Source organism: Sus scrofa, chromosome 16 (assembly GCF_000003025.6).
Source record: "Sus scrofa isolate TJ Tabasco breed Duroc chromosome 16, Sscrofa11.1, whole genome shotgun sequence".
NCBI classification, from domain to species: domain Eukaryota; kingdom Metazoa; phylum Chordata; class Mammalia; order Artiodactyla; family Suidae; genus Sus; species Sus scrofa.
In genome coordinates this window covers 55,715,125-55,738,693 of record NC_010458.4, presented here as the reverse complement: position 1 = coordinate 55,738,693, position 23,569 = coordinate 55,715,125, and the positions used below count along the sequence as shown (strand labels likewise).

Below are 23,569 nucleotides of genomic sequence, written 5' to 3'. Positions count from 1 at the left end.
CGTCTCTTCTTTCTTTTCCTCTCCCTCATCTGGCCCAACACCCACCATCTTGTTCTTCCTCTAGCTCACAAAATACATCCCAACTCTGGGCATGTGCACCTGCTGTTCCCCCTGCTAGGAAAGCTCTTCCTGCAGATGTTGCCGTGACTCATTTCCTCATTTCCTTTAAGCTTCTACCCAAGCATCACTTCCTCAGAGCCACCATCCCTGACTCCCCCCATCACTCTCCAACTCTTTGCCCTGCTTTACTTCTCTTCAAAACACTATCACTCTCACAAAGCCTCTTATACAGTTATTTGTTGATTGTTTCCCTTCCAGACTCGAGGCTCACAGCTCCAGGGTCCCTGTCTGTCTTGGTCAATTCATTAGTAAGTGAATTGCAGAATGAAAGCTTTAATGAGAGGCATCTAGGCTGGGACGAAGTTGTCATTTATTCGCTAGATTCCTTTCAGATGAATCAATTTCGTTTCGGGGATTAAAAAAACACATGCCTACAAGGACACCCAAGTCCCTGTATGTCCCTGACACCATTTTATTAATGCAAAGAAAATCCAGGGTGAGATACATTATTTCTTTCACTCAGACGTGAGCACGTGGTGATGTTGCCCTTCACCCCTGCTGTTGACTTTGCCCACCCTGTGTATCGGCTTCCTGTGGGCTGACAGCCGTAGGTAGGCAAGCTCCACCATCTCCTCCAAGACAAGAAGAAAGGCAGGGGCTGCCAGGGGTCCCTGCTGAGGGGGCCCTCACCTCTCCACTACATCTTGCCTGGCGAGGCGTGGAATAGCGAGGAAGGTGGAGTAAGCAGATGGTTACGGTCCGCTAAGTGCTTCTGCATAAGGTTGTGTGAATCTTTCACGACAGCCCCACTTTGCTGATGTAATTATTATTTCCGTTTCACTGATGAGGAAGCTGAGGCTCTTGAGCTTCAGAGAGGTAGAGTAACCAGCCCAAAGCCACACCGCCAAGGTGGGGCAGACCTCCCGGTCCTGTGATAACAGGCAGTACCATCCTGGCTCCTAGGAGCTACGCAGTAGAGTGCATGTGAAATTAAACAAGAAAAGCTCTACGGGGTGTTAAGCACAGTGCCTGGAGCATGCTACTGGCCATGTTTGGGAATTAGTCCTTCTAATTTCCCTAATTTAGCAGGAAGCCTGTCTGACAGCTGAGTCTGGTCCCTTCTCCCCTTCGGCAGGCTGGGGGTATTTCTTTATTCTCTACACGGTTATCATGCCCCCTTGCTAATCCCCTCAGCTCTAGGGCCAGTCTTCCCACCTCTCCCAAGAGACAGGGTCTCTCCTCAGGCGGAAAGTAATGGTTCCAGCTTGTTGCTCAGAGGTGTCGGTGGTGACAGCCCCGTTTCTTTCTGAGGGGCCCAGCAGGTCACTGTCTGGCACCCCACCAGGCCGCCACCCCCCGCCGGGCCTGGGCTCCCCAGCCATCGGCTGGCTTCTGTCTGACCTGTCAGTGGGCTCTTTGCAATGGTGGTTGATGAGGGCAGCAGGCATGGGCGGGGTGGGGACAGACCGGGCGAGGAGAAGCCAGAAACAGCGGAGTGAGGGCGAGCATTTGGGGAAATCAGAGTCTAAGATCAGAGGCCCCTGCTCTCTGTTGCCACTGTTTTTTTAAAAAAGGCAAAGGGGGAAAGACAGCTGTGGGCAGGATAGGAATCCCTCAGGTATTAAAAACACAGCCCTGGGCTAACAGGGGTAAGACTGTGCTGGAGAGGCCTGTCAGGGATGTCCAAGGTGGGAATATTCTGATCAAGTGAGATTATTATTCTTACAGGCTCTGTCGGGTGAGGAGAGGCAGCAGGGCATGGGGGAGGGGAAGAAGGGAGGTGGGGGGGGAGTAAGAGAGAAAGACGGAGAGAAAGGGCAACTGGAAATGAAGCTGTTTTCTGAAGCCTCGACATTTCCATCCCCAAGTCCTGCAACATTCATGGGGTACCTTGATGTGGCTGTGGTCACCCGCAGCCACCTATGAAGAACTGAGGGTGGAAACCCAGAGTGTAGGCTTTGGAGGTGGACAGCCTAGGGGTGAATGCTCCTCCATCCTTTGCTTGCTGTGTGATTGTGAGCAAGTCCCTTAACCTCTCTGAGCCTTGGTTTCTTCATCTACAAAATGGGAGATCAGAGAAAAACCTCAAAGGGTTTTCAGGAGCATTACTGGACGATGCTCGATGAGGTCGCATGGTGCAGGCTGGGGGAGCACAGAGGAACTGAAGCCGCTGGCAGGGGGACAGCCCTGTGGTGGTCCACCCACGTCAGAAGTGGGAGCTGGGTAAAGTGGGGAGCTGGGGTGGAGAGTGGCAAAAACATTCTGTGTCCTGATTTTCCAAAACATGAACCACCCTTCAACGTGTATTTAAGTTGTCCCACTTCTGTTTGCCTGAAAGCGAAGAGCTTGGCACAGGCACTAAGCATGTCATCGTGGCAGGTACACCAGCTTCTGTGTGTCGGCCCTTCAGGACGTTTCATGGTGGCAGCTTCCTGTAGCATTGACTTTGGAGTACAGCAAACTGAATTCAAAATGCAGCCCCACATGTAGAAGCTGCATGGTCTCCAGCGAGTTATTTAAACTGTCTCTACGTCTCCAGTTCTTCATCCATAAACAGCAGTGCTAATGATGCCTGGAGTTCTGGTGGTGATTTACTGAGGGGATGTGTGGAAACCACTTAGCACAGTGCCTGGCACTTAGTAAGCTTTGCGTAAGTGCCAGCTCTTCACTCTCATTAGCCGTGGTTGCCATTAAGACTTCATGATCCAGCCGACCCCTGGGAGGCTGTCCCCTAGCACAGGGTCCCTGTGCTGAAGTGCACTGGGTTTGGGAGGCTCCAGGAGCCCAAGGACAGAGGCTCTGAGCTGAGGTGCCAATGGTGATAATGTGGTTTGTATCAGGCCTGATCACCTAATAGCCTGCATTTTATTAAAAGCTCAGTCAAGCATGGGGCTGCTGCTTGTGACTGTTAAGTAGATAAAGGTTTAGCTGGTCCTTCGTAGGACAGAACCCCCAAACCTAGAGCCCTATGTTCTTATGAAGTGCTTCCCAGCTAGTAAGGTGCTAGACTGTTACAGGGAAATGCTCCATGATCAGGAATACTGCATGTCCCACTGCAAGAGTAGGGATGCCTAATATATATTCAGTCTTCAAAGGCTCTGAGAACCCCTGCTGTGATAAAACCAGTTTAACTTTGTTTAACCACATCTCCTCAACTGTATTTGACCCCAGACCCTCCTGTCCCAGCTCTATTTCTGTTTCAGGAAACCCCTATTAACATCCCCCAGGAGTCATCATTTGGAAAAGTTGCTTTAGTCCCTGAGAGTCACTTATACTGCCGTGAATATTTGAAGGACGTGTTCAGTAATTCAGAGCAGGGGGTCTTGAGCTTTAGTGAGGGTTTGATTGTGAGCGTTTTGGGGTTTTGTCCACTTGTTTCATTTTTGATTAAGAGCCATTCAAGGGAGTTCCTGTTGTGGCACAGTGGAAGCAAACCCAACTAATATCCACGAGGATGCAGGTTCAATCCCCGGCCTCACTCAGTGGGTTAAGGATCCAGCATTGCCATGAGCTGTGGTGTAGGTCACAGATGTGGCTCAGATCCCAGTTGCTGTGGCTGTGGCGTAGGCCGGCAGCTATAGCTCCAATTCGACCCCTAGCCTGGGAACTTCCATATGCTTTGAGTGAGGCCCTAAAAAGCACCCCCCCCAAAAAAAAAAGCCATTCAGAAAACCACACACACACACTCGAAGTTCATTGTCGTAAAATTTCTACCATCCCTTACCCATACCCTCATGCATGTGGGGTTGACCAGATGCCCCAGTAGATTCAAGGTAAAGCCAGAGTCATATTTAAGAGAGATTGTACCTAGATCGCATCTCTGCCTTCAGGAATAGCATTTGAGTTTTCCTACGAAGCTGTGCTTTCTTTCCCACATCCATCCTGAAGACCAGGAAAGCCAGCAAAGCAGCTCTCAGGGAGGGCTCTACTCTGCCAGATTGCTAGTTGGACATGATCGATCTTCCATTGCTAAATTATAAGAAAAGCTGGAAGGTGCGTTGGGGCAAGGATCCCAGGCCTTGGAACTCAGAGACCGACAAAAAGAGTTGACAGGAAGCAAGAGGAAAACTTCCAATAGACCTTGCATAAGGAGAGCAAATAGAATTTTACTCCTTGCAATATTTAAGAATGGCGGGTGCTCCGTGGGGGGAGTGTGGAGATGCCTGCGGAACAACGGTGCATCAGGCAGCCAGGGTATTAATGGCAGCTGAAACTTTCCAAATGAGCACCCTGTCAGCCAATCTATTGCTTTAAAAGGTTGGCAATGCGGGAGACCTAACAGAGGCAATGAAGAACTAATCTCATATTGCCAGGTTAAATCAAGTCAGCCTTGCCCGTTCCTTTCACTTCTTAGTTACATCAAGCCAGAATACTTTCAATTATCCCTCACTTCCAACTTGTCAGCAGGCATTGGGTAAAATGCAAATAGAACAGTGCCCTTCCCTGGTGGAGAGCAGGAAGCATCAGGAATAGCCTCCATTTACTGAGTTCTTCCTTGTGTTACATGCAATACCTTCGTCTTCTCATTTCACGTGCACCATCTTGTAACATCCCCATGCTCTTTGGTGAAGGAGGTGCTATTAAGTCCATTTGATAGCTGGGAACACTGAGTCACGGGAGATCAGTCACTTGCCAAGGTTATGTAGCTAATGAGTGATAGAACAGGTTTTAAAACCAGACTCTAAAGCCTGTATTATTTTGTGTTTGTCTGAGCCCAGTGCTACCCAGGGCGAATGGTTCCCTGAGCTTTGGCGTGCCTGCCTTAAATTTTTCTGAGTGCTGTTCCAGTGGCAGGGTCTGGCCCAGATTAGCAGTATGACTAAGGAGCACCCTTACCTGGAGTAGGACCCACATGAGCCCTGGGCCCTGTTTCTCCCTTTAAAGGTGGTCTCTGACCCTCTACCTCTCCTCACCTCCACCCCCATGCATGTAGGGTTGACCGGATACCCTAAGATGTTTGGCAATTTGCATCTCTGAACTGTCTCAGGGTCCAGTGCCCAACCTCAATTCCAGAGGGCAGATCAGCAAGTCTTTTGCTCCTGCTGGCTGAAAGGAGGGTTTCTTTTCCAAGATTGTATACAATCAGGCTGCCAGAATAGTGCTGATGCAGGTAACTCAAATTGTTTATGTAGATAGGGGCCTCACACACTTTAGACTCGGTCCTGCAAGAGCTCACCTTAACTCCCAAGGCAAAACAATCCTGTGATTTCCGTATTTCCTTTTACTCAAGAAACCCCCCCCCTTTAGGTCTCTGGCTAAAATTCAAGAGCCTTTGCCAGCCAGCAGAGTGAAGGGTGCTCTCCAGCGCCCCCTGTCCCTTCTTCACCTCCATCACAGAGAGCACGCACGGCAGGCCCCTTCCTTACGTTACCCTAACTTGTTGCCTCCTGCCTTCTCTCCACTGCATCATTAATTTCCCCCTCCTCGTTATTAACTGATCTCAGAAATGGCCCTTGGATTTATTGGGTTCACCTCCTGGATTCCCTGGATGTTTCTTGGGGAAAATGAGAACTTAGCTAGTACCTCATTCGTGCAAAACAAACTATATGATGCCAAGAAGACGCCAAAAGAAGGAAAGAGTGGAAAGGATTCAGAAGCACTTAGTAGGTGACCAGGTGCTCACCACCGTTCTAAGCACCTTCCAAGGACCATCTTATTGAATCCCCCCAGTGCTCCTGTGTGGTATCGTCACATCATCAGCACCAAGCTCTCTTCGTGAATGAGGAAGACAGAGCACAGAGAGGTTGATGATCCTGCCGAAAGCGAGTCTGTTAGCAAATACATCAAGTGCACAATGTTCCACATGCACCTGGGTAGTTCCTTGGTGGTCTCGTGGTTAGGACTTGGCGCTTTCACTGCTGCCGCCTGGGTTCAATCCCTCGTCGGGGAGCTGAGTCCCCACATCAAGCAACTGAGCGATGCTGCCAAAAATAAATAAATAAAAGGTAATTGATTTCAAAAAAATTAAATGTGCAGCTTGCTGAATTTTTATAGATATATTCATCTAAGGATCCGAGTGAAGAAGATGAAGATCTAGAAAATTCCCCTGTATTCTTTCCCAGCCAATGCCTCCCCGTGGTGAGGACTACAATTTCTCACGTTCTCCCGTAATCCATTAACATTGCCTGTTCTTGGACATTCTATAAATGAAGCAGTGTGTACTCCTCAGAGCCCAAGTTTAAACCAGTCCACTCCCCAGCCTCCTGGCGCACTGAGGGAACGTCGATTTGGTGGTTGGTGGTCCCTCTCCTCCACCCACGTTCTGGAAAGAATGGGGCTCATTCTTCAAAGCTGAGTTGCTGCCCAGGCCCAACCTGGTGCTGCATGCAGACGTGCAGATACCAGCCAAGCTACCCATGGTATCGGAAGTCAGGTGTGGGCTTCAACCTGTGCCACCCTGTCACAAAATAAAACTGAAAAAAATTAAACTTGGATCCTCCTCTGAAGCTTTAACACCCAAGAGAGCTGGAGAGTTCGTGCAGGTGGCAGGGGTGAATCCCTTGCCTACCAAGCTGCAGGGAACAAAAGGCACCAAAAACTGACCCAAATGCTCCCATCCAGATTCTCTCAAAGTGACCCAATTTATAAAGATCAAAAGGGAAATAAAGGAAACAAACCTCTTCTCATTCCTAGAGCCTTCCCTTCCCTATAGGAGTGATGCTCGGACCCAGGCAGCCTTCCCTAGACAGAAAAGACGTGCAAGCTTCAGCCAACTCGGAAACATCCAGGCATTTACTGTGGCTTCTCTGTAGCCTCTCCGTTTACCCGTGGCCCCCATCCCCTGAGCCATAACATCACGAGTAAGTGTTCAGTTTAAGCCTTGAGGTTAAATCTCTTGACTGCTTAGGAGTTCCTTAAAAAGTCTTGCAGGGATTCTCTTGTGGCACAGCATGTTAAGGATCTGGCTCAGGTCGCTGCTATGGCACAGGTTCAATCCCTGGCCCAGAAACTTCCACACGCTGCAAGCACAGCTAAAAAAAAAGTCTTGCAGAAGAAACTAGGCAAGGGCCAGAAACAGCTGACACAAAGCTGCAGCCCACCCAGAAGTGCCACCTTGTGCCGACAGTAAATAGCTGAAAGGGGGTTTGAGTCTCACAGGTAAATAAGTGTGGTCCTTGGCCACCTGTGTTGCAGGGAATGAATTCCCAAGCATCTTGTTTCTCACATTGATTCCTTTTTCAGATGTTCATTTCAACCAGCCAAGTTCTTCCCCAGCTATAGAAGCAGACAGGCCTTCGAAAGTAATTACATCTCATGGCTGCCCACACTTTCCTGGCTTGATGGGTGTCCACTGCCCTGTCTTCAGGTTCCCTTTGGGAAGGAAACACATCTCCTCTTTCTGAGAGTGAAGACAAGGGGTGATTATCTCATTGGGTGCCTTTTCCTGCTTTGTCTCCAAAGCTGCTGCTTAGCCTCTTGGATAACTTAGCTTCTCTGAGCCTCAGTTTCCAACTCTATAGGATGGGTGATATTGTGATAGTGGGGATAATACACAGGTCACTGAGTACTGGCTCCACCAGGCACTATTGCAAGTGTTGTGCATGTAACTACTGCTTTAATCTCCTATTTTGTACAGAAGGAGACTGAGGCACACAGAGCAGTTAATTCCCCAAGGTCCGCAGATCGGTAGTGGCTGATCTGAAGTTCAAACCCAGACACCCTGATCCAGAGTCTGCAGCTTAAGGGCTATATTATTCTGCTTTGTAGGGTTGCCATGAAGATTTAAATCAAGAATAGATATAAATCCATGGAGTTCCCATTGTGACTCAGCAGGTTAAGAACTTGACACAGTCTCCGTGAGGATGCAGTTTCGATCCCTGGCCTTGCTCAGTGGTTAAGGATCCAGCGTTGCCACAAGATGTGGTGTAGGTTGCAGATGCAGCTCAGATCCAGTGTTGTCTGTGGCACAGGCTAGCAGCTGCAGCTCTGAATTGACCCCAAGCCCAGAAACGTCCATATGCTGCAGGTGTAGCTGTAAAAAAGGAAAAAAAGAATATAAATATATATATATACAATCTATAGCATTTATTATTACTGTCAGTTATTATTAACTTAACACTAACTGAAAACATAGCATTCTTGCCAAATGCACCTTACCCATAAATGAAACTAATAAGAGAACATTCATTTCCTTTTCTTTTTTGTTGTCTTTTTAGAGCTACACCGTGACCTATGGAAGTCCCAGGCTAGGATCCAGTTGGAGCTGTAGCTGCAGGCCTACCACACAGCCACAGAAACACCAGATCCAAGCTGCATCTGCAGCCTACAGGGGTCAAATCAGAGTCCTAGCCACCTGGATCCTTAATCCACCGAGCGAGGCTAGGGATTGAACCCACGTCCTCATGGTTTTATGAGTCGAATTCATTACCGCTGAGCCACAATGGGAACTCCTCATTTCATTTATTTGTATGTCCAGTTTTTATAAATTGAAAAAGTAGAAAACTTCAGGAGGTTTCTGGTTATGGTCATGCCTGCCGTTCATTGAACACACTACATGCAGACTGATGTTGCGTGTCTCCACTCCCCATCACAGAATCCTATGATATATACACCGTTATTACTCAGCTTTAAAGGCAAAGAAATTGAGTTTCAGCAAGGTTGATCATCTTTCTCAGTGCACACAGCCAGGGACTGGAGGATTCCACAGGCTCGTACCTCTAATGCTGGGTCGGCTTTGAGCTTCTTACCTTAGGAATTCCCATCCCAATGCTTCAGTTTAGCATCACCTGCTTTCTGTTTCATGTTGCCAAAACTGTTACTCAAGAGTCCTCTGATTGTCTTTATCAAAAGCAATGTAAACGAATGCCTCACCTGCTGTTTCCAGAAAGTTTCCCCACGTCCATCCTTCTCTGAAATGGCCGTTACAATTATCCTAGCACGTATTGTGTAGAAGAGGGCCAGAGCAGTGATTCAGCAAGCGTTCGGACAGAAAGCACCTAGGTAATACTCCCTGGCCCCCTCTCACAGTGTGAAGTAAATGAGGATGTTTATTAAGCAGAGCCAGGACACCGCTAGGAGCCAACCAGGAAGGCCTGGGTCACTTTTCCCATAACCGCTGAGTCAGAAGGAGGCCCTTTTTCAAAGATGCTGCAAACTTCTCTCACCAGGGAAAAAGCCAAGCAGACAAACAAATAAGTAGGCGTATAAAGGGAAAAAAAAATAAATCGTCCGGTGTCATAGGGGGACTGTGCCACTCTCATGCCCCTGTTGAATGGAGATATTGGCAGCCTCTCAGGTCCTGAACTGGCAATTCAGAACAGTTTGATTGCCTGCTTGATTGTTTGCGAGATAACTGCAAGATTGTCAGTGACAGGGTAATTTACTGAAGATTGCCATGTCAGGCTCCATGCGAGGGGCTTGCTGGCATAAAGATGCGATGCTCATGACTGACAGGCCACTAGGAGATTGGAGTGCCAATTTCAAGTTCACAGTGTCGTCTGCAAGTGCTCAGCAGCAGCAGCCCATAATCACGAAACATGATGAGGTCATTACAGGCATAACGTATGCTCGCACTTAATAACGGACAGCACCCCACGTGCACCAGCTCTGAAGCAGGTCAATGTAAATATGTAGGCGGACCTCATCCACATCCTTCTTATTTCTCTCTTCTTTTTGGCATTTTCCATCTGCTCTTGCTGCTGTGTGGTGTGGCCCTCCAGTAAAAAGCCCAGAGTCAACCAAACAGTGGGGAAAGTTGAGGTCCGTGCTTTGGAAGCGGTCGCAGGCCCAGAACAAGCGGCAGCCCAGAGGGGGTTGGGAGAGGAAAATGTTCAGTGCCTAATAGGAAAACCTGTCTTAAGTGGTTATTGGAGCCCGGTAGGAGGCCCTCAAGCTGGTTCTATGGAGTGAGTGTAAAAGGGTTGGCGGGGGCGGGGGTGAGGAGGGGGCCCATCCGTGGCTTCGGGAGGGAAAGGCCACCAGAGATGGATGGAACTCCTAATGGGAAGAGGCCGGTGGCCTTAAAGAAATCTCTAGTGCTAATAACAGTGGGTTTCTTCTCACCTGAGAAGTTTCTGCCGCGGCTGAATGAAGCCCTGCCAGCATAGCTCAGCAGGGTATTTTTAAATCCAGAGCAGGCATCGCGTGGTAGATTCCTCCTGCCTGGTGAAGGCGGTCCTGGAAGGTGATGGTAAAGGGCGCCTATGCTCTTTTTTTTCCTATTTTTCTTATCCTGCCAAGGGCCCTGGGAGCCACTGGACGATCTGAACGGGGATCTGAAGCAGCGCTTCACCGTCACGCCGCTGCTAGGATACGATTCCCCAGCGCCGTTTCTTGGGTCTGAGATTTGCAGGGCTCTGGGAGGTACCTGATTCAGATGCTCAGACCCTTGACTTCAAACGTCTTTAAATTTAAAGGCTGCATGCCTGCTCACCCTCCTGTGTCTGCATTTCCAAGAAATTTTGTAAATCAAATGCGTTACGAGGCACCCAAGCAACATTTGCCCATGTGGAAAATGAGAGGCTAGTTTTCGTAATTTAAAACCGAGCAGAACACGCGACCTCCTAATTTGTTTGTTTGCTACAAAGAAAGTAATGCATTAAAATCATTGTACATTAATTGCTAAATTACAGTGGAACTTTGGTGAAATTACATATTTCAGTTTCATTAGCGGAACCAAGCAAAAGGGGTAATGCCAAAAAATTACATTGAAGTAAATTTAAAGCACACAGCCGGGTCTCTGATTCAGCGTTCCAGCTCAAGTGTTTGTCAAGTCACAGCCCAGGGTTTGAGTGCGTGTTTCTGTGATGCTAATTATGGCCCCAAATTGCCTCCCTCTCAAATCAAGGAGGTGTAAGCAAGTTACTTTCCAAGCTCCTCCAGTGTGTGTTCAATTCCCAGCAGAGTGAATACGGATTGGCTGACGAACCCATTCTAATAGGAATTCCGGGGAGCAAAGGCTCCCCTAGACATTCCCATCCTCAGACCTAACAGACATGTGAGGGATGGGAAACAGTCAATTATTCCTTCAACAAACATTTGTGGAGTGCCCGGTTCCACGGTTGGCATTACGTGAGGCATGAATATAAACATGAATAAGACACTCTTCTTCTTTTTAAAGAGCTTCTTTTCCAGACAGGAAAGCAGGCATACAGAGATAAGCAATTCTAGTACAAGGAAGTTAGCATTATTAACAACAGTTTCTAAAATTTCTTGCACATTAGAAACATCTGAGAATCATGTTTAAAATGCAGATTCCAGGAGCTGCTCCTGGAAGCTCTTCCTGGGGAGGTCTGGGGTAGGCCCCTGATTTTCCCCCACAGGATTTGGATGCAGAACCATTCTCCGTGAATCTCTGATTCGGGAATGCACAGAACAGGACAGAGGCATCATCAGGAGAGCTTCCTGGAGGAGGCCACACCTAGTTTGGGTCTTAAAGGATGTGTCAGCTCTGGTTTCTTCACTATGCTCTCACCTTCTTAAGGACAGACACCACCATTCTTTGTTCCCTGCCTTATTTCCAGAACATGGGTGGCATGCGAATATCTGTTGAAGGGTAGGTGAACGAATAAGAATCAGTTCAGGAAAGGGATGGAGGGGCAGGAATCTAGGCCAATCAGTCAGGATGTTCAAGGTCCTGCAGGTGTATTGCAAAGAAGCCACAGAAGCCATTGAGTGAACTGAGGGCTTAGTTTCTGGGTGCTCAGGCCAAAGCCATTTCTCCACATTTCCTGGAAAATGTCAAATTCATCAGTCTTGGTTCTCCAGCTAGTCAGCAGTTCTCTCCCTGGCTTAGAGGGAGTAGAGATGGAATGCTTTTCTCCATTAAGCAAGATTTAAGGGACCCCATGCATTTTGCTTACTTGTATACCCATGAGCTCGGGCCCCTGAGATCTGGTAACGGGTAATTGCTTGCGCTATGTTGTTTAAGAGCAAAGTGTTTGTTTTTGTGGCCAACCACTCAAGTAATACTTTCTCACGATAGAAAACATAGAAATTCCCAAAAAGTACTAGAAAGAAAAAAAGAGGGACACACGAATCTACTACCTGAGGATAACCATTTGTTAACATTTTCAGCTGTTTCCTTTCAGTCTTTCACTTCCTATGTGTGGAATTATACTAGGCTTGTGTGAAACCTGCCAATGCAGACCTTGGGGAGGGTTGAGGCTGCTCAGGATAAAGGTGTGAGCGTCTCCACGCAGCCTCTTGCCATGAAATCTGATGACCCTGACTCCACCCCTGCCCTTCCAGATGGCCTGGTGGACTGTCTGGACCCTGACTGCTGCCTGCAGTCAGCCTGTCAGAACAGCCTGCTCTGCAGGGGGTCCCGGGACCCCCTGGACATCATTCAGCAAGGCCAGACAGACTCTCCTGCAGTGAAGTCCTTCTACGACCGCATCAAGCTCCTGGCTGGCAAAGACAGCACCCACATCATTCCTGGAGACAACCCCTTCAACAGCAGGTAGGCACTTTTCTGTCCCTGCAGATGGCTCAGGTCGATGCATCCCTTCCTGTCCAAGCTCCTGGTTTTCTTGTGGGTTTGGTTGCCCTGGAAACTACCCGTGGGAGCAGCCCCCTGCTCCAGTTCACAGAAGGCTCTTTACTCTCTGTGGTCAAGCTTCAGCATAGAGTCCTGGTCCCTCCATAGGATTTGGCCACCTGCATCCCAGAAGCTGTTGGAAGACACCTGTTGATTGCCTGGTTTCTAGATCCATTTTATGATCTATTATTTTATGACATTATTGTTGTTTTAAATTTCCATTTAGAATACTTCTGCTTGTGGCTTTGGTTTGAGCATCACTGAAATATTTCATTCAATAGAGGGGGTTTTTTTGGCTGTGCCTGCAGCATGCAGAAGTTCCAGGACCAGGGATCAAACCCGTACCACAGCAGCAACCCAATGCTGCATTGACAATGCTGGATTCTTAACCCACGGCCTTACAAGGGAACTCTGCCAAAAGAGTGTTTTTAAAAAAGCTTATAAACCTGATAACATAACTTATCATTTGTGGACTCTTAGAATCAAGATGATGCCAGTTGCTAGACTTTACTGAGCACCTCTGACGAGCTAGAACCTTGATGTAGATTGTCTCCAATCCGTAGAGCCACCCACACATCAATTGCGTCTACTAATTGCCTGCTTTGTGCTAGGCATGGTGCCAGTGTGTTTCCTCTCTCCTTCCAAAACGGTGAGGGGTTCTTAGCATTTACATTCGCTCTCAGTTGCTAATTTGAGGCTTAGGGATATGCTAGGGGAAAATTCTGAGTTTATTTTGTCCTCAGCTTGGCCCTTCCCTTCCCTCCAGGACAAAACTGAATTGTCTGGAGTGAATTGCCCTGGAGAAGGAAGCAAGGGAAAGAGTTGGCTCTGAGATCCTCCCCAGCCCCTTCTGTCTCCTAGGCACTGTTTCTGATTCTGAGGATGGAAGGAAGACTGGGAGGGCAGGGGACTTCTGCAGGCGGGCCCACACATCTCTGATCTCACTCTGGGTCAGTCTGGGTCCAGATAACGTTCGTGTCTGCAGATATAAGGAGGCCAGGCATGATCTTCTTGGGGGTGCACCACCCTATCTTCTACTCCTTCCCACAGAGAAATAAGAACTACTGGTTGGGAGCCTCTAGGAGCCAGGAATTTGTTCTGGCTTCCTTCCCTTTTGACAGCCCTCATACCTTCCTTCCTTAGTTTTCTTCATCCTCACTTAGGTCTGGGCAGACCCAGACGCAACTCAGGAAATACGCTGCTCAAGCAGACTTCCAGCTGGTGAAGGAAAGAAATATCAGGCTTCACTTCTTAGAGGAGACCCTGACTTTACAAGTGATGGTCTTGGGCCCCCCCTTCATTAGACTCTGCGGAAGAGGCATCATCAGGCCATAGCTGAGACTCTCCTCCTTCCTGGAGAGCCTGGCAAGGATGGGATAGGGAGTTGGTGGGGAATGGTACAGCCAATTAATTCTCCAGCCCCTTAGAACTCTCTGGGAAGCTGTGCAGCCCCAACTTCTGGCAGCTCTTTGACTACGAGACCTCGTTCTTAACGAGGTCACCTTGGACCAGCAACTCTAGCCTCTGTCTGTCCAGCTTTTCTAAAAATAAAATAGAAAAGAAAAAAAATAATAATCTCAGCCCTTATCTAGTTCAGCCCTAACACCCTCTGGCTGTGTCACATTAGGCAAGTTATTTGACCTCCTAGATGTTATTTTATCGATTGGGGAAATCAGATTAATATGTGTAGATTCTATTACACACAGTAATATTCTTTTAATACAAGTAACCCTCCAAAAAATTAAAGAAACCACAGGTCTTTGATCTAAAAAAGTATTTTCTCTGCTTATTAACTTCTGGGACAGGCATTCTGTAGATATGTTTCCTTTTAATTAGGAACATAATTCCCATTGCTGGAGACTCATGACTGGCCCTTGGACCAGTCCATAAGCATTTCAGTGAGGCTTGCCAACAGTTGGCTTATACTGTAAATGCTCAAAGGTTTGTTACTCTGTTTCAATTGGCCCCCTATTAACGTTTCATTATTTCTACCCTAAATCCAGTAATTTCCTTATATTCTCCTCTTCATACTCCTTCTTCACCTGTGCCTTAAAAATCAATCGTCTCCTCTCCCGTTGTTAACTTCTTCCCCAAGGCACCCTGAGCCAGAGCCAAGACGTAAGAGAACAGGCAGGGACTCCAGAATATTTGGTAGAGTATAATAATCCCCAGAGAAAGCTTCTTTGAGGCTCTCAAGGTAGCCATCAACAGCGCCACCCAGATGAGCCCACATTCCAGCACGTGGGCGTGGATCTATGATGCAGAAATACGCATTGTTACCCCCAAGACGTAGGTCAAAGTTCACCAGGCATGCGAATTTCAGGGCACTTTCTCTGACAAATAGTGAAGGACAAAGCCAGGAGTGAGAAAGAACTTAATGCAAGATGTCGACAAAGGCGTGTCCCCTAGATAATGGCTTACAAAAATAACTAAAATGCCTTGACTCCACCACTATAATTTATAGAGCAGATCTCACTATCTAGATAATGTGATAATTGTTACACATCAATAATCATAAATAGAAATGAACTGGTAACATGTCTTAGCTGAATCTTTTCTGCAAACCGTCTGCCTAGAAACGCTAGGAAGCCGGCAGCAATGAAAAATTAGAAAAAGAGAGGGTGGAAATCATAGGCGACCCAGCTCTTTTCAGTCCAATGGCCCTCTGCAAAGTCTAACACAAAGGGAATGATTTAAAAGAGATAACAGTTAGGAAGTTCCCATCATGACTCAGAGGTAACCAACCCAACTAGTATCCATGAGGATGTGGGTTTGATCCCTGGCCTCAGTGTGCTAAGGATCCAGCATTCCTGTGAGCTGTGATGTAGGCTGCAGGTGCAGCTCGGATCTGGTATTGCTGTGGCTATGGTGTAGGCTGACAGCTACAGCACAGATTTGACCCCCAGCTTAGGAACTTCCACAGGCCATAGGTGCAGCCCTAAAAAGATCGAAAAAAAGAGAGAGAAAGAAATAACAGGAGTTCCCAGGTAGCCTAGAGGTGAAAGATCTAGCTTTGTCACAGCTGTGGCTCGGTTCGATCCCTCGCCCAGGAATTTCTGCATGCTGCAGGCACAGCCAAAAAAAAAAAAAAAAGACTCAACATAAAAGAAATAACAGTTGTACGAAAAAGGGTGGGGGGAACTCCCCTGTGAGATGTACTCCCAATTTTGTTTTCTCATTGCAAGCAGTTTGTCCCTTGTGGTCCTCAACACACATCGTTGATTTTAACATAATGTCTACCAAGGCCTGCCTGAAATCTTAGTCTGAGCTAAGATAAGGAAACAGAATTGAACAAAGGAATTATTTTCATAAATTAGTTTTCTGCTTTCAAAAGACTCTAGCATGGTGGTTGGAACCAGCTAAAAATGGAATTCATTTGTTAGGCAGCCGGTAGCAGACAATTAGAGCTGTCAGTGGAACAGTCTACACCCTCTGGAGATTGGAGGGTCGGAGTTGAAGAGTTAGGGGTATTGCTTCTAAAAAGAGAGGTGCTTGGAGAGAGCATCCCTCCAGTTTGGGGGTCACCTGGGATGGCAGAAGGGAGAGCATGCCAAAATCTGAGCAGACGTGGCCAAGATTTTGGCACAGAACTGGTCAGCTTTATTACCTAGTTCAGAAATCGGGAGTGCATCCAGGAACCTGGATGCCTGAGAACCTCTTGCATCTGCCAAATTGCCCAGTGGCTTGACAGCCAACAATACAGCTGCAGACCTGCCTAGTAGGCTGGAGGCTCCGTGTAAAAATGGGACTTCTCATTGGCCCATTTCTCTGTGACATCAAGAGAATTCAGGTGAAAGGAGGCGTGTGCATTCTCTCCGCGTAGATCTTGAGTGGAATATTGTGGCATCTCTGTTGTTTTATGGGATTTCCCAGAAGGAGCTGGTTGAGTCCTGGCATCTTTGGAAAAGTTCTAATTACTGTGATCTGGAGAGAGGGGAGTTTTACTCTCCCAGTGGAAAAAAAAAATTGGGAGGGATTTCAGCCACCTCTCTCTCCCCTGCCACGAATCATGAAAGCAGGAATTTGATATAAGAGAAATATATAGTTCCACGAAATCCAGGCTCCAATAGGGGCCTACCAGAAAAAAAAAAAAAAAAAACAAACTCTCTAATATTCTCTTTTCCTCAGGCTGTCATGGATTATGAGAAATTTTGCTCTTAAAAGGCAACAAAAAAACAATATATGTATATGTCCCAGCCTCATAAAAAAAAAAAAAAAAAAAATCTCTGAGTGCTCCCCACCCCCACTCCCTCTGACATCCCAGCCTGGGGGAGAAAAGTAACATTGCCTTCCTGCAAAGCCAAAAAAGGAAATGAGTAGCCAGATGGGGAAGCTCTCACCCGAGGATAATATTCTCTGTGCCAGGCTAAGGCACAAACATGAGTGATGAGGAGCAGCCGGAAGCTTGGGCCAAGCAAAAGTCAAGCGATGTCAGGAAACAGAGTGAAGCCATGGGCAGAGGGGATGTGCCGGGGGACCCCATGGCCAAAGGACCGCAGATGCTGCCCGTGGATGTCACCCCAGCCTGCTCCTCAGGGGAATCAAGCCTTGAGACCTCCCTCTTGCCCACGTCTCTCTGTGAGGTGTGATGGTGTAAAGCCAGAAGTACATGTTGGAAAGTCTTCTCCTTGCCTGGGGGACAAGACGAGGATGGGGGTGGGGACGTTGGCAAGGGAAGGGGAACTCGACCGTCTCCCCCACCTCCCCTTCTCTCCTGTGTGTGGCTCAAAAGCTTGTGTTTCTTTTTCTCTCAGCTTGGTTTCTCTCATCCGAGGCCAAGTAGTAACTACAGATGGGACTCCCCTGATTGGTGTGAACGTGTCTTTTGTCAAGTATCCAAAATACGGCTACACCATCACCCGCCAAGATGGCACGTAAGTAGCTTTGTGGGGCTCCACTTACTTAGGACTGAGGGCGCAGACAGAGAGACAGATGGTGCTGTGGGCTGGGAACCACATGGTTCCCCCTCATGGACCTGGGGGAGACCCACCAGGCCAGACTTCTAGAGAGAATTCCACCCCCCTACCCCAGGGATATTTTTTGCCTTTTGGTATGGTCTCAAAAATGGAAAATAAGAGAGCAGCCAACCTATCCATGGCTGCCAACAGCCACGCTTTTTCCATGGCAGGTAAATGCTTTCGTGTGTGTTGGGGAGGGGGGGTTGGAGGGGGTAGATCCTAGAAAGAAGGGAAAGTAGCTCTTGGAACCTCAGGCCTATTTTAAATCAAACGCAGTGCAGGGTGACAGGGATCCGCATGACACAGTGTCCTGTGGTGAACCCCTTCTGCTTTCATCTGTGGCTTTAGGAGTTGTGTTGTTTTTGCTCCTGTTTTGAGGGGGTGGGATGTAATCAGAGAAGTCTAATTAAATACATTTAGCCGTCACCCTGCTGTGTAAAGGAGGCAACCTTTCCCTATTATGTTCTGATTGGAAACACACACCCGTGCAGCCCCCACCAAGATGAAAGCTCTGTCATTTCCTTAATCCGTTGGTCATGGAGTTGAAATTTAAAGAAAAAGATAAAAAGAAGGAAAGAAGTCTCCAAGAAGGAGAAAATACCTACCCATCCTGGGCTTAAAACACACACACACACACACACACACACACACACACACACACTCGTGTTCTATTCCAAATGAAAGAGGAAACTCGCTGTACATCTGATGCAACACTGTTTCTATAAAACTGGAGTCTGGAAAATCATAAACAGATCATGAACTGTGATTCTTGCCTTTCTGTGGTGAAGAATCGGGCCTTATTTCCTAATGTCCAAGGTAGCTTTGAGGGTAGTTTCAAAGATTACTAACTCAGAGTAGCCCTGTCTTCCTAGCGAAGACAGGGCTTTTTCTTTTTCTTTTTCTTTTTCTTTTTTTTTTTTTTTTTTTTTCGGTCTTTTCTAGGGCCGCACCTGCAGCATATGGAGGTTCCCAGACTAGGGGTCTAATTGGAGCTGTAGCCACCGGCCTACAACACAGTCACAGCAACGCCAGATCCGAGCCACGTCTGCAACCTACACCACAGCTCAACGTCAATGCCGGATCCTTAACCCACTGAGCAAGGCCAGGCATCGAACCTGCAACCTCATGGTTCCTAGTCGGATTCGTTAACCACTGAGCCGTGACAGGAACTCCTGTCTTCCTACTTTCATCTCTGAAACCAAATGTTCTCAGTAGTCACTAGGTTTCTGGTGTCTCAGACTTCCATTTCCTTAGACACACCTAATTAGCGCACTAGGACTGCGAACGTCAATCTTCAGAGCTACCTTGGCGCTTGTTCATGCTTAAAAGCCAGTGTTCTCACCCTGTAAGTCCCGCAAGGGCACCAGAGGATGTTTCTGCATCCTTGGTCTGCTGTCTCTCCCTACTCCACGGGGCCCCAGCCCTCTCTGCCGCTTCCTAATTATCGCCCAAATCCACCTCCCAGAGCATCTCTGCAGCCTCCTGGATTGGTGATTCCTTACCTTGCTCAGGGTCACAAAGCCCTGGAAGTAACAGGGTGTGTTTGGAAATGCTCCGAGGAGCCCCACAATCTGGATTGTCGTGTGTGCCACAGACATGGATGGTTGGATTTGGTCCTACGCACGAGGAAGAAGGTTCTATACCCTGTACAAAACCATCCCCAGCAGTGCCCCCAAATAAAAATACAAACAAATGAATAACCTCTTCTACCATGTTTGCTCATTTTACAGCTATTGAAAAACAGCAAAGGGCTACCAAAATTGAATGAAGCCAATGAGTCCATATATTTTCATTGAGTTTTTACTGTCATCCAGGAACTCTGCTAGTTGCTGGGGATTCTGAAGTGTGTGCAAGAGAACATCACTGCCCGGGGATCCTGGTGGAGGAGAAAAGCTTAAACTTGAGAAACTTCTCTCCCTTAACATCCTTTCCCATTAATTTGGGGAAAAAAAAACACTACCTTTACTAGTAATAGACATCCAGCCTGCTCTTGAGGAACAAACAGAAATATAACTTAAGAATAATTTGTCTCTAGGAGCCATGAGGTTGCAGGTTTGATCCCTGGCCTCGCTCAGTGGGTTAAGGATCCAGCGTTCCTGGGAGCTGTGATGTAGGTCACAGACACGGCTCGGATCCTGCATTGCTGTGGCTGTGGTGTAGGCCAGCACCTGCAGCTCTGATTCGACCCCCTAGCCTGGGAACTTCCATATGCCACAGGTGCAGGCCTAAAAAGAAAAAAGAAAAAAAAAAATGTGTCAGAAATGGTGAGAAACGTTTCATCCAAATGCCAAATAAATTTGTGTTCTGGAAAAAAATATCAGAAAGAGGGCAAACTTCTAGGTATAACATAAGTCCTGGGGTGTATGTACACCGTGGTGACTCTAGTCGGAAATATCATATTCTTTTTTTTTTTTTTTTTTTTTTTGTCTTTTGTCTTTTTGTCTTTTGTTGTTGTTGCTATTTCTTGGGCCGCTCCCGCGGCATATGGAGGTTCCCAGGCTAGGGGTTGAATCGGAGCTGTAGCCACCTGCCTACGCCAGAGCCACAGCAATGCAGGATCCGAGCCACGTCTGCAACCTACACCACAGCTCACGGCAACGCCGGATCGTTAACCCACTGAGCAAGGGCAGGGACCGAACCCGCAACCTCATGGTTCCTAGTCGGATTCGTTAACCACTGCACCACGACGGGAACTCCCGGAAATATATTCTATATTTGAAAGTTGCTAAGATAGGTCTTAAAAGTATTCATCCCAAGGGAAAAAAAATTGTAACTCTGTGGGGTAAAGAATGGACTTAGGATGGTGATCATTTCACGATATACACAAAGGTAAATCATTATGGTATACAGCTGAAGCTAATATAATCTCAGAAAATATATATCTTTTTTAAAAAGTTAAGGTTCTGTGAAACAAAAAAAAAAATCAGAAACAGCACAAGCTGATGAAAAGAAAATGTTCACGACCCCCTCTGTGTCCTAGCATCGAATATTTATATAACCGCACTATTTAGTGAACACGTCTATTAGCCTAGCATGATGCTAAATGCTTTCCACCAGGGCTGGGGAAACGTTTTCGGCTGAGGGCCGAAATGTATATGTTTTAGGCTTTGCCTGCCACGTGGTTCCTGTGGCATCTACTCAGCTCTGCCTCTGCAGGGCAGGAGCAGCTGGAGAGGATAATGGGTGTGGCTGGTATTCCAATAAAACTCTACCAAAACAGGTGGTGGGCCACCCTTAGCTCACAGGCTTCCACGGCTGCCCCCCCCCGGCCCCCGCTCTGAGTTCCTCATGATATTTCATTCTGTCAGCCACGCTGTGAAGCTGGCTTAATTATTCCCATTTCACAGATGAAGAAACTAGAGCTCAGAGAGGGTTAGTAATTTGCCCACAGTCACAGAGCTAGTAAGTGGTAGCGTTTGGGTGTCAACGCAGCCCACCTGCCAACCAAGCCCTCATTCTCCTGCCTGCTCAGCCCCTCCCTGGCCAGAGACTACCTGGTCTGCAGGTGAGGTCACCCCTCTCAGGGCAGCCACTTCCTCCCTCTCCAGGTTTGACCTGATTGCCAATGGCGGCGCCTCCTTGACCCTGCACTTCGAGCGAGCCCCGTTCATGAGCCAGGAGCGCACCGTGTGGCTGCCGTGGAATAGCTTTTACGCCATGGACACCCTGGTGATGAAAACGGAGGAGAACTCCATCCCCAGCTGTGACCTCAGCGGCTTTGTCCGGCCGGATCCGATCATCATCTCCTCCCCGCTGTCCACCTTCTTCAGCGCTGCCCCGGGGCAGAATCCCATCGTGCCTGAGACCCAGGTAGGAGCAGCGGGTCCCGGGCAGCAGGGGGCGGGGGGGACCTCTAAATCCTGCCCCGATCCACACTGGCTGGCCAGCTTTCCTCCCACCACATCCCTCTCCCTGCTTGAGCCAGAAACTAACCTTTAAGGGGGAGGGACCAACAAGTGAGAAGACAGCAGAGCACATCATCACTGGAGAGAAAACTGAATCTCTCCTGGACATTCCAGATGTTTTCCGATAGTCGTTCAAGACTTTGGCAGTCACTGGAGCTTTTAATAGAATAAAAACAATATACATATGTGCAACCCACCTGCAAATTGCTTTTTATTCCTGTTAGTCACAGAGATACATGATAAGAGGCGCTTTAATGATCTACATCGGCGTTACGACAGAGGGCATATTACATTATTGCCTCCCTGTTGCTTTATACCAATTGTCAGTGGAAGTTGCAGGTTCATATAATTACAGCCTCTTGCGGCCTCCTTGCATGCAACTAGCAATAAAGCCTGCTGTTCTTATTTACATCTTTTGCCAGCAGCGTGGTTTTAAAAAGAAACACAACAGTGACCAAGAATAATTATTAATCCAAAAATCATAACCTCAGCCCCTTCGCTCGGGAGTGTAAGGTAACGTTTTGGTGGTGGTTTTATTTCCTCTCTCTCAGCGGTGGGAAGTGAAGCTTGCGCCCCACCCAGGGTGGAATGCTTTGGTGAGGGTGGTCGCAGACAGGCAGCTCCGGGTTGCAGAGAGCCCAGCTGCCAGGGTGCGTTGGATGCCATGGAGCCACCTGGCCTTTCCTCTCTAGGTGCTTCATGAAGAAATTGAGCTCCCTGGTTCCACCGTGAAGCTTCGCTACCTGAGCTCCAGGACGGCAGGCTACAAGTCGCTGCTGAAGATCACCATGACCCAGTCCACGGTGCCCCTGAACCTCATCAAGGTGCATCTGATGGTGGCTGTTGAGGGGCACCTCTTCCAGAAGTCATTCCAGGCCTCTCCCAACCTGGCCTACACCTTCATCTGGGACAAGACGGACGCCTACGGCCAAAGGGTCTACGGACTTTCTGATGCTGTTGGTATGTTTCCATTTCAACATGCCCAATCCTTGGATTTAGGCCTGCTTTAAGCTTGACCAGCATTTTTTGAGTTCCTAGGATGTGACACACACTGTTCTACTCGATAGGGGTGCAGTGGTCCATCAGAGAGACAGACAGTCCTCTTCCGTGGACCTTCTATTCTAGGCGGGGTTGAGATGACAAACACAGACTGGACAGGAAAATATCAAGCAGTGATAAGTGCTAATATGAAAATAAAAATGGGTGATGTGTCCTGGGGAGGAGGGGTGGCCCCGGCGGGTGGGCGTTGAGGGAAAGCTCCTCAGCAGGTGATGTTTATGTAGAGACTGGAATGAGAAAGAGCTGCGCGAAAATCAGAAAAAGAGCATTCTTTTCCTGGCAGGAAAAAAAGAAAGGGACGTGATGTGTGACATGTTTTTGAAGGACAAAGACTGGCCGGTGCAGCTGGAATGTGGTGGACGGGAGGATATTTGAGGCAGGGGAGAGAGGTGGCAGGGGCTGGATCATGTTCCAGGGAGGACACCTGCAGATGACACAGAATACACCCAGAGAGCCAGGAAATGGAGCTGGGGGCGGGTGGTCCAACCACCACAGGCTTTGCCTGTGAGAGAATCACATGACTCCCCACTTAAGGAAAGACCATCGTAAGAGAAGCGTCCTGTGGTTATCAGTCTTGGAAGAGTTGTGAGCTGTGGATAATATCAACCTGCCCAGGGTATTCCTACTTGTAGAAGGCTGTCTGGGATTAATTTAAATCCAGAATCTGGTATTGTCTTCACCAGTGGGCTCATCCTGGTTTTCACAACTGCACTAAGTTCCCAAAATAAGAAACCAGCAAATCAGAAATGTTCCCTGTAATTGGCAGCGGGTGTTTCAGCAGACGCTCCCTTGGTGCAGAACGTGCTGCTACAGCCTTTGTCTCGGGTAACATCTCAGGGACCCTGTTGAACAGGCACTCCCATCCTCCCCACTGAGCCGATGGGACAGGAAGGAGAGGACAGGTTGCCTAAGGTCACACAGGGAGCAGGTTACCCAGGCTTGGGATATGGCCCTAGTGGTCTGCTGCATCAATGAGTGGAGTTAATAGCATAATAAAGATAGTAATAAATTATTGGAATAACTAGTGCACTTAATATTAACAGCAGCTAATCAGAAAATAGGTATCAGACTTTAGCCAATATCAAAATGATAGCCAACCTCAAAAAGGA

The 23,569-nt window shown here is 47.9% G+C and overlaps 1 protein-coding gene across 1 annotated transcript in view; it reads left to right on the top strand.

Annotated features, from left to right (window-relative positions):
• The window catches only part of TENM2 (teneurin transmembrane protein 2), a 3,459,878-nt gene that overhangs the window by 3,345,457 nt on the left and 90,852 nt on the right, over positions 1-23,569 (top strand). Inside the window, 4 exon segments of the mRNA XM_021076712.1 lie at positions 12,250-12,460; positions 17,293-17,412; positions 21,045-21,306; positions 22,094-22,361. Coding sequence (XP_020932371.1) covers positions 12,250-12,460; positions 17,293-17,412; positions 21,045-21,306; positions 22,094-22,361 — 861 coding nt within the window.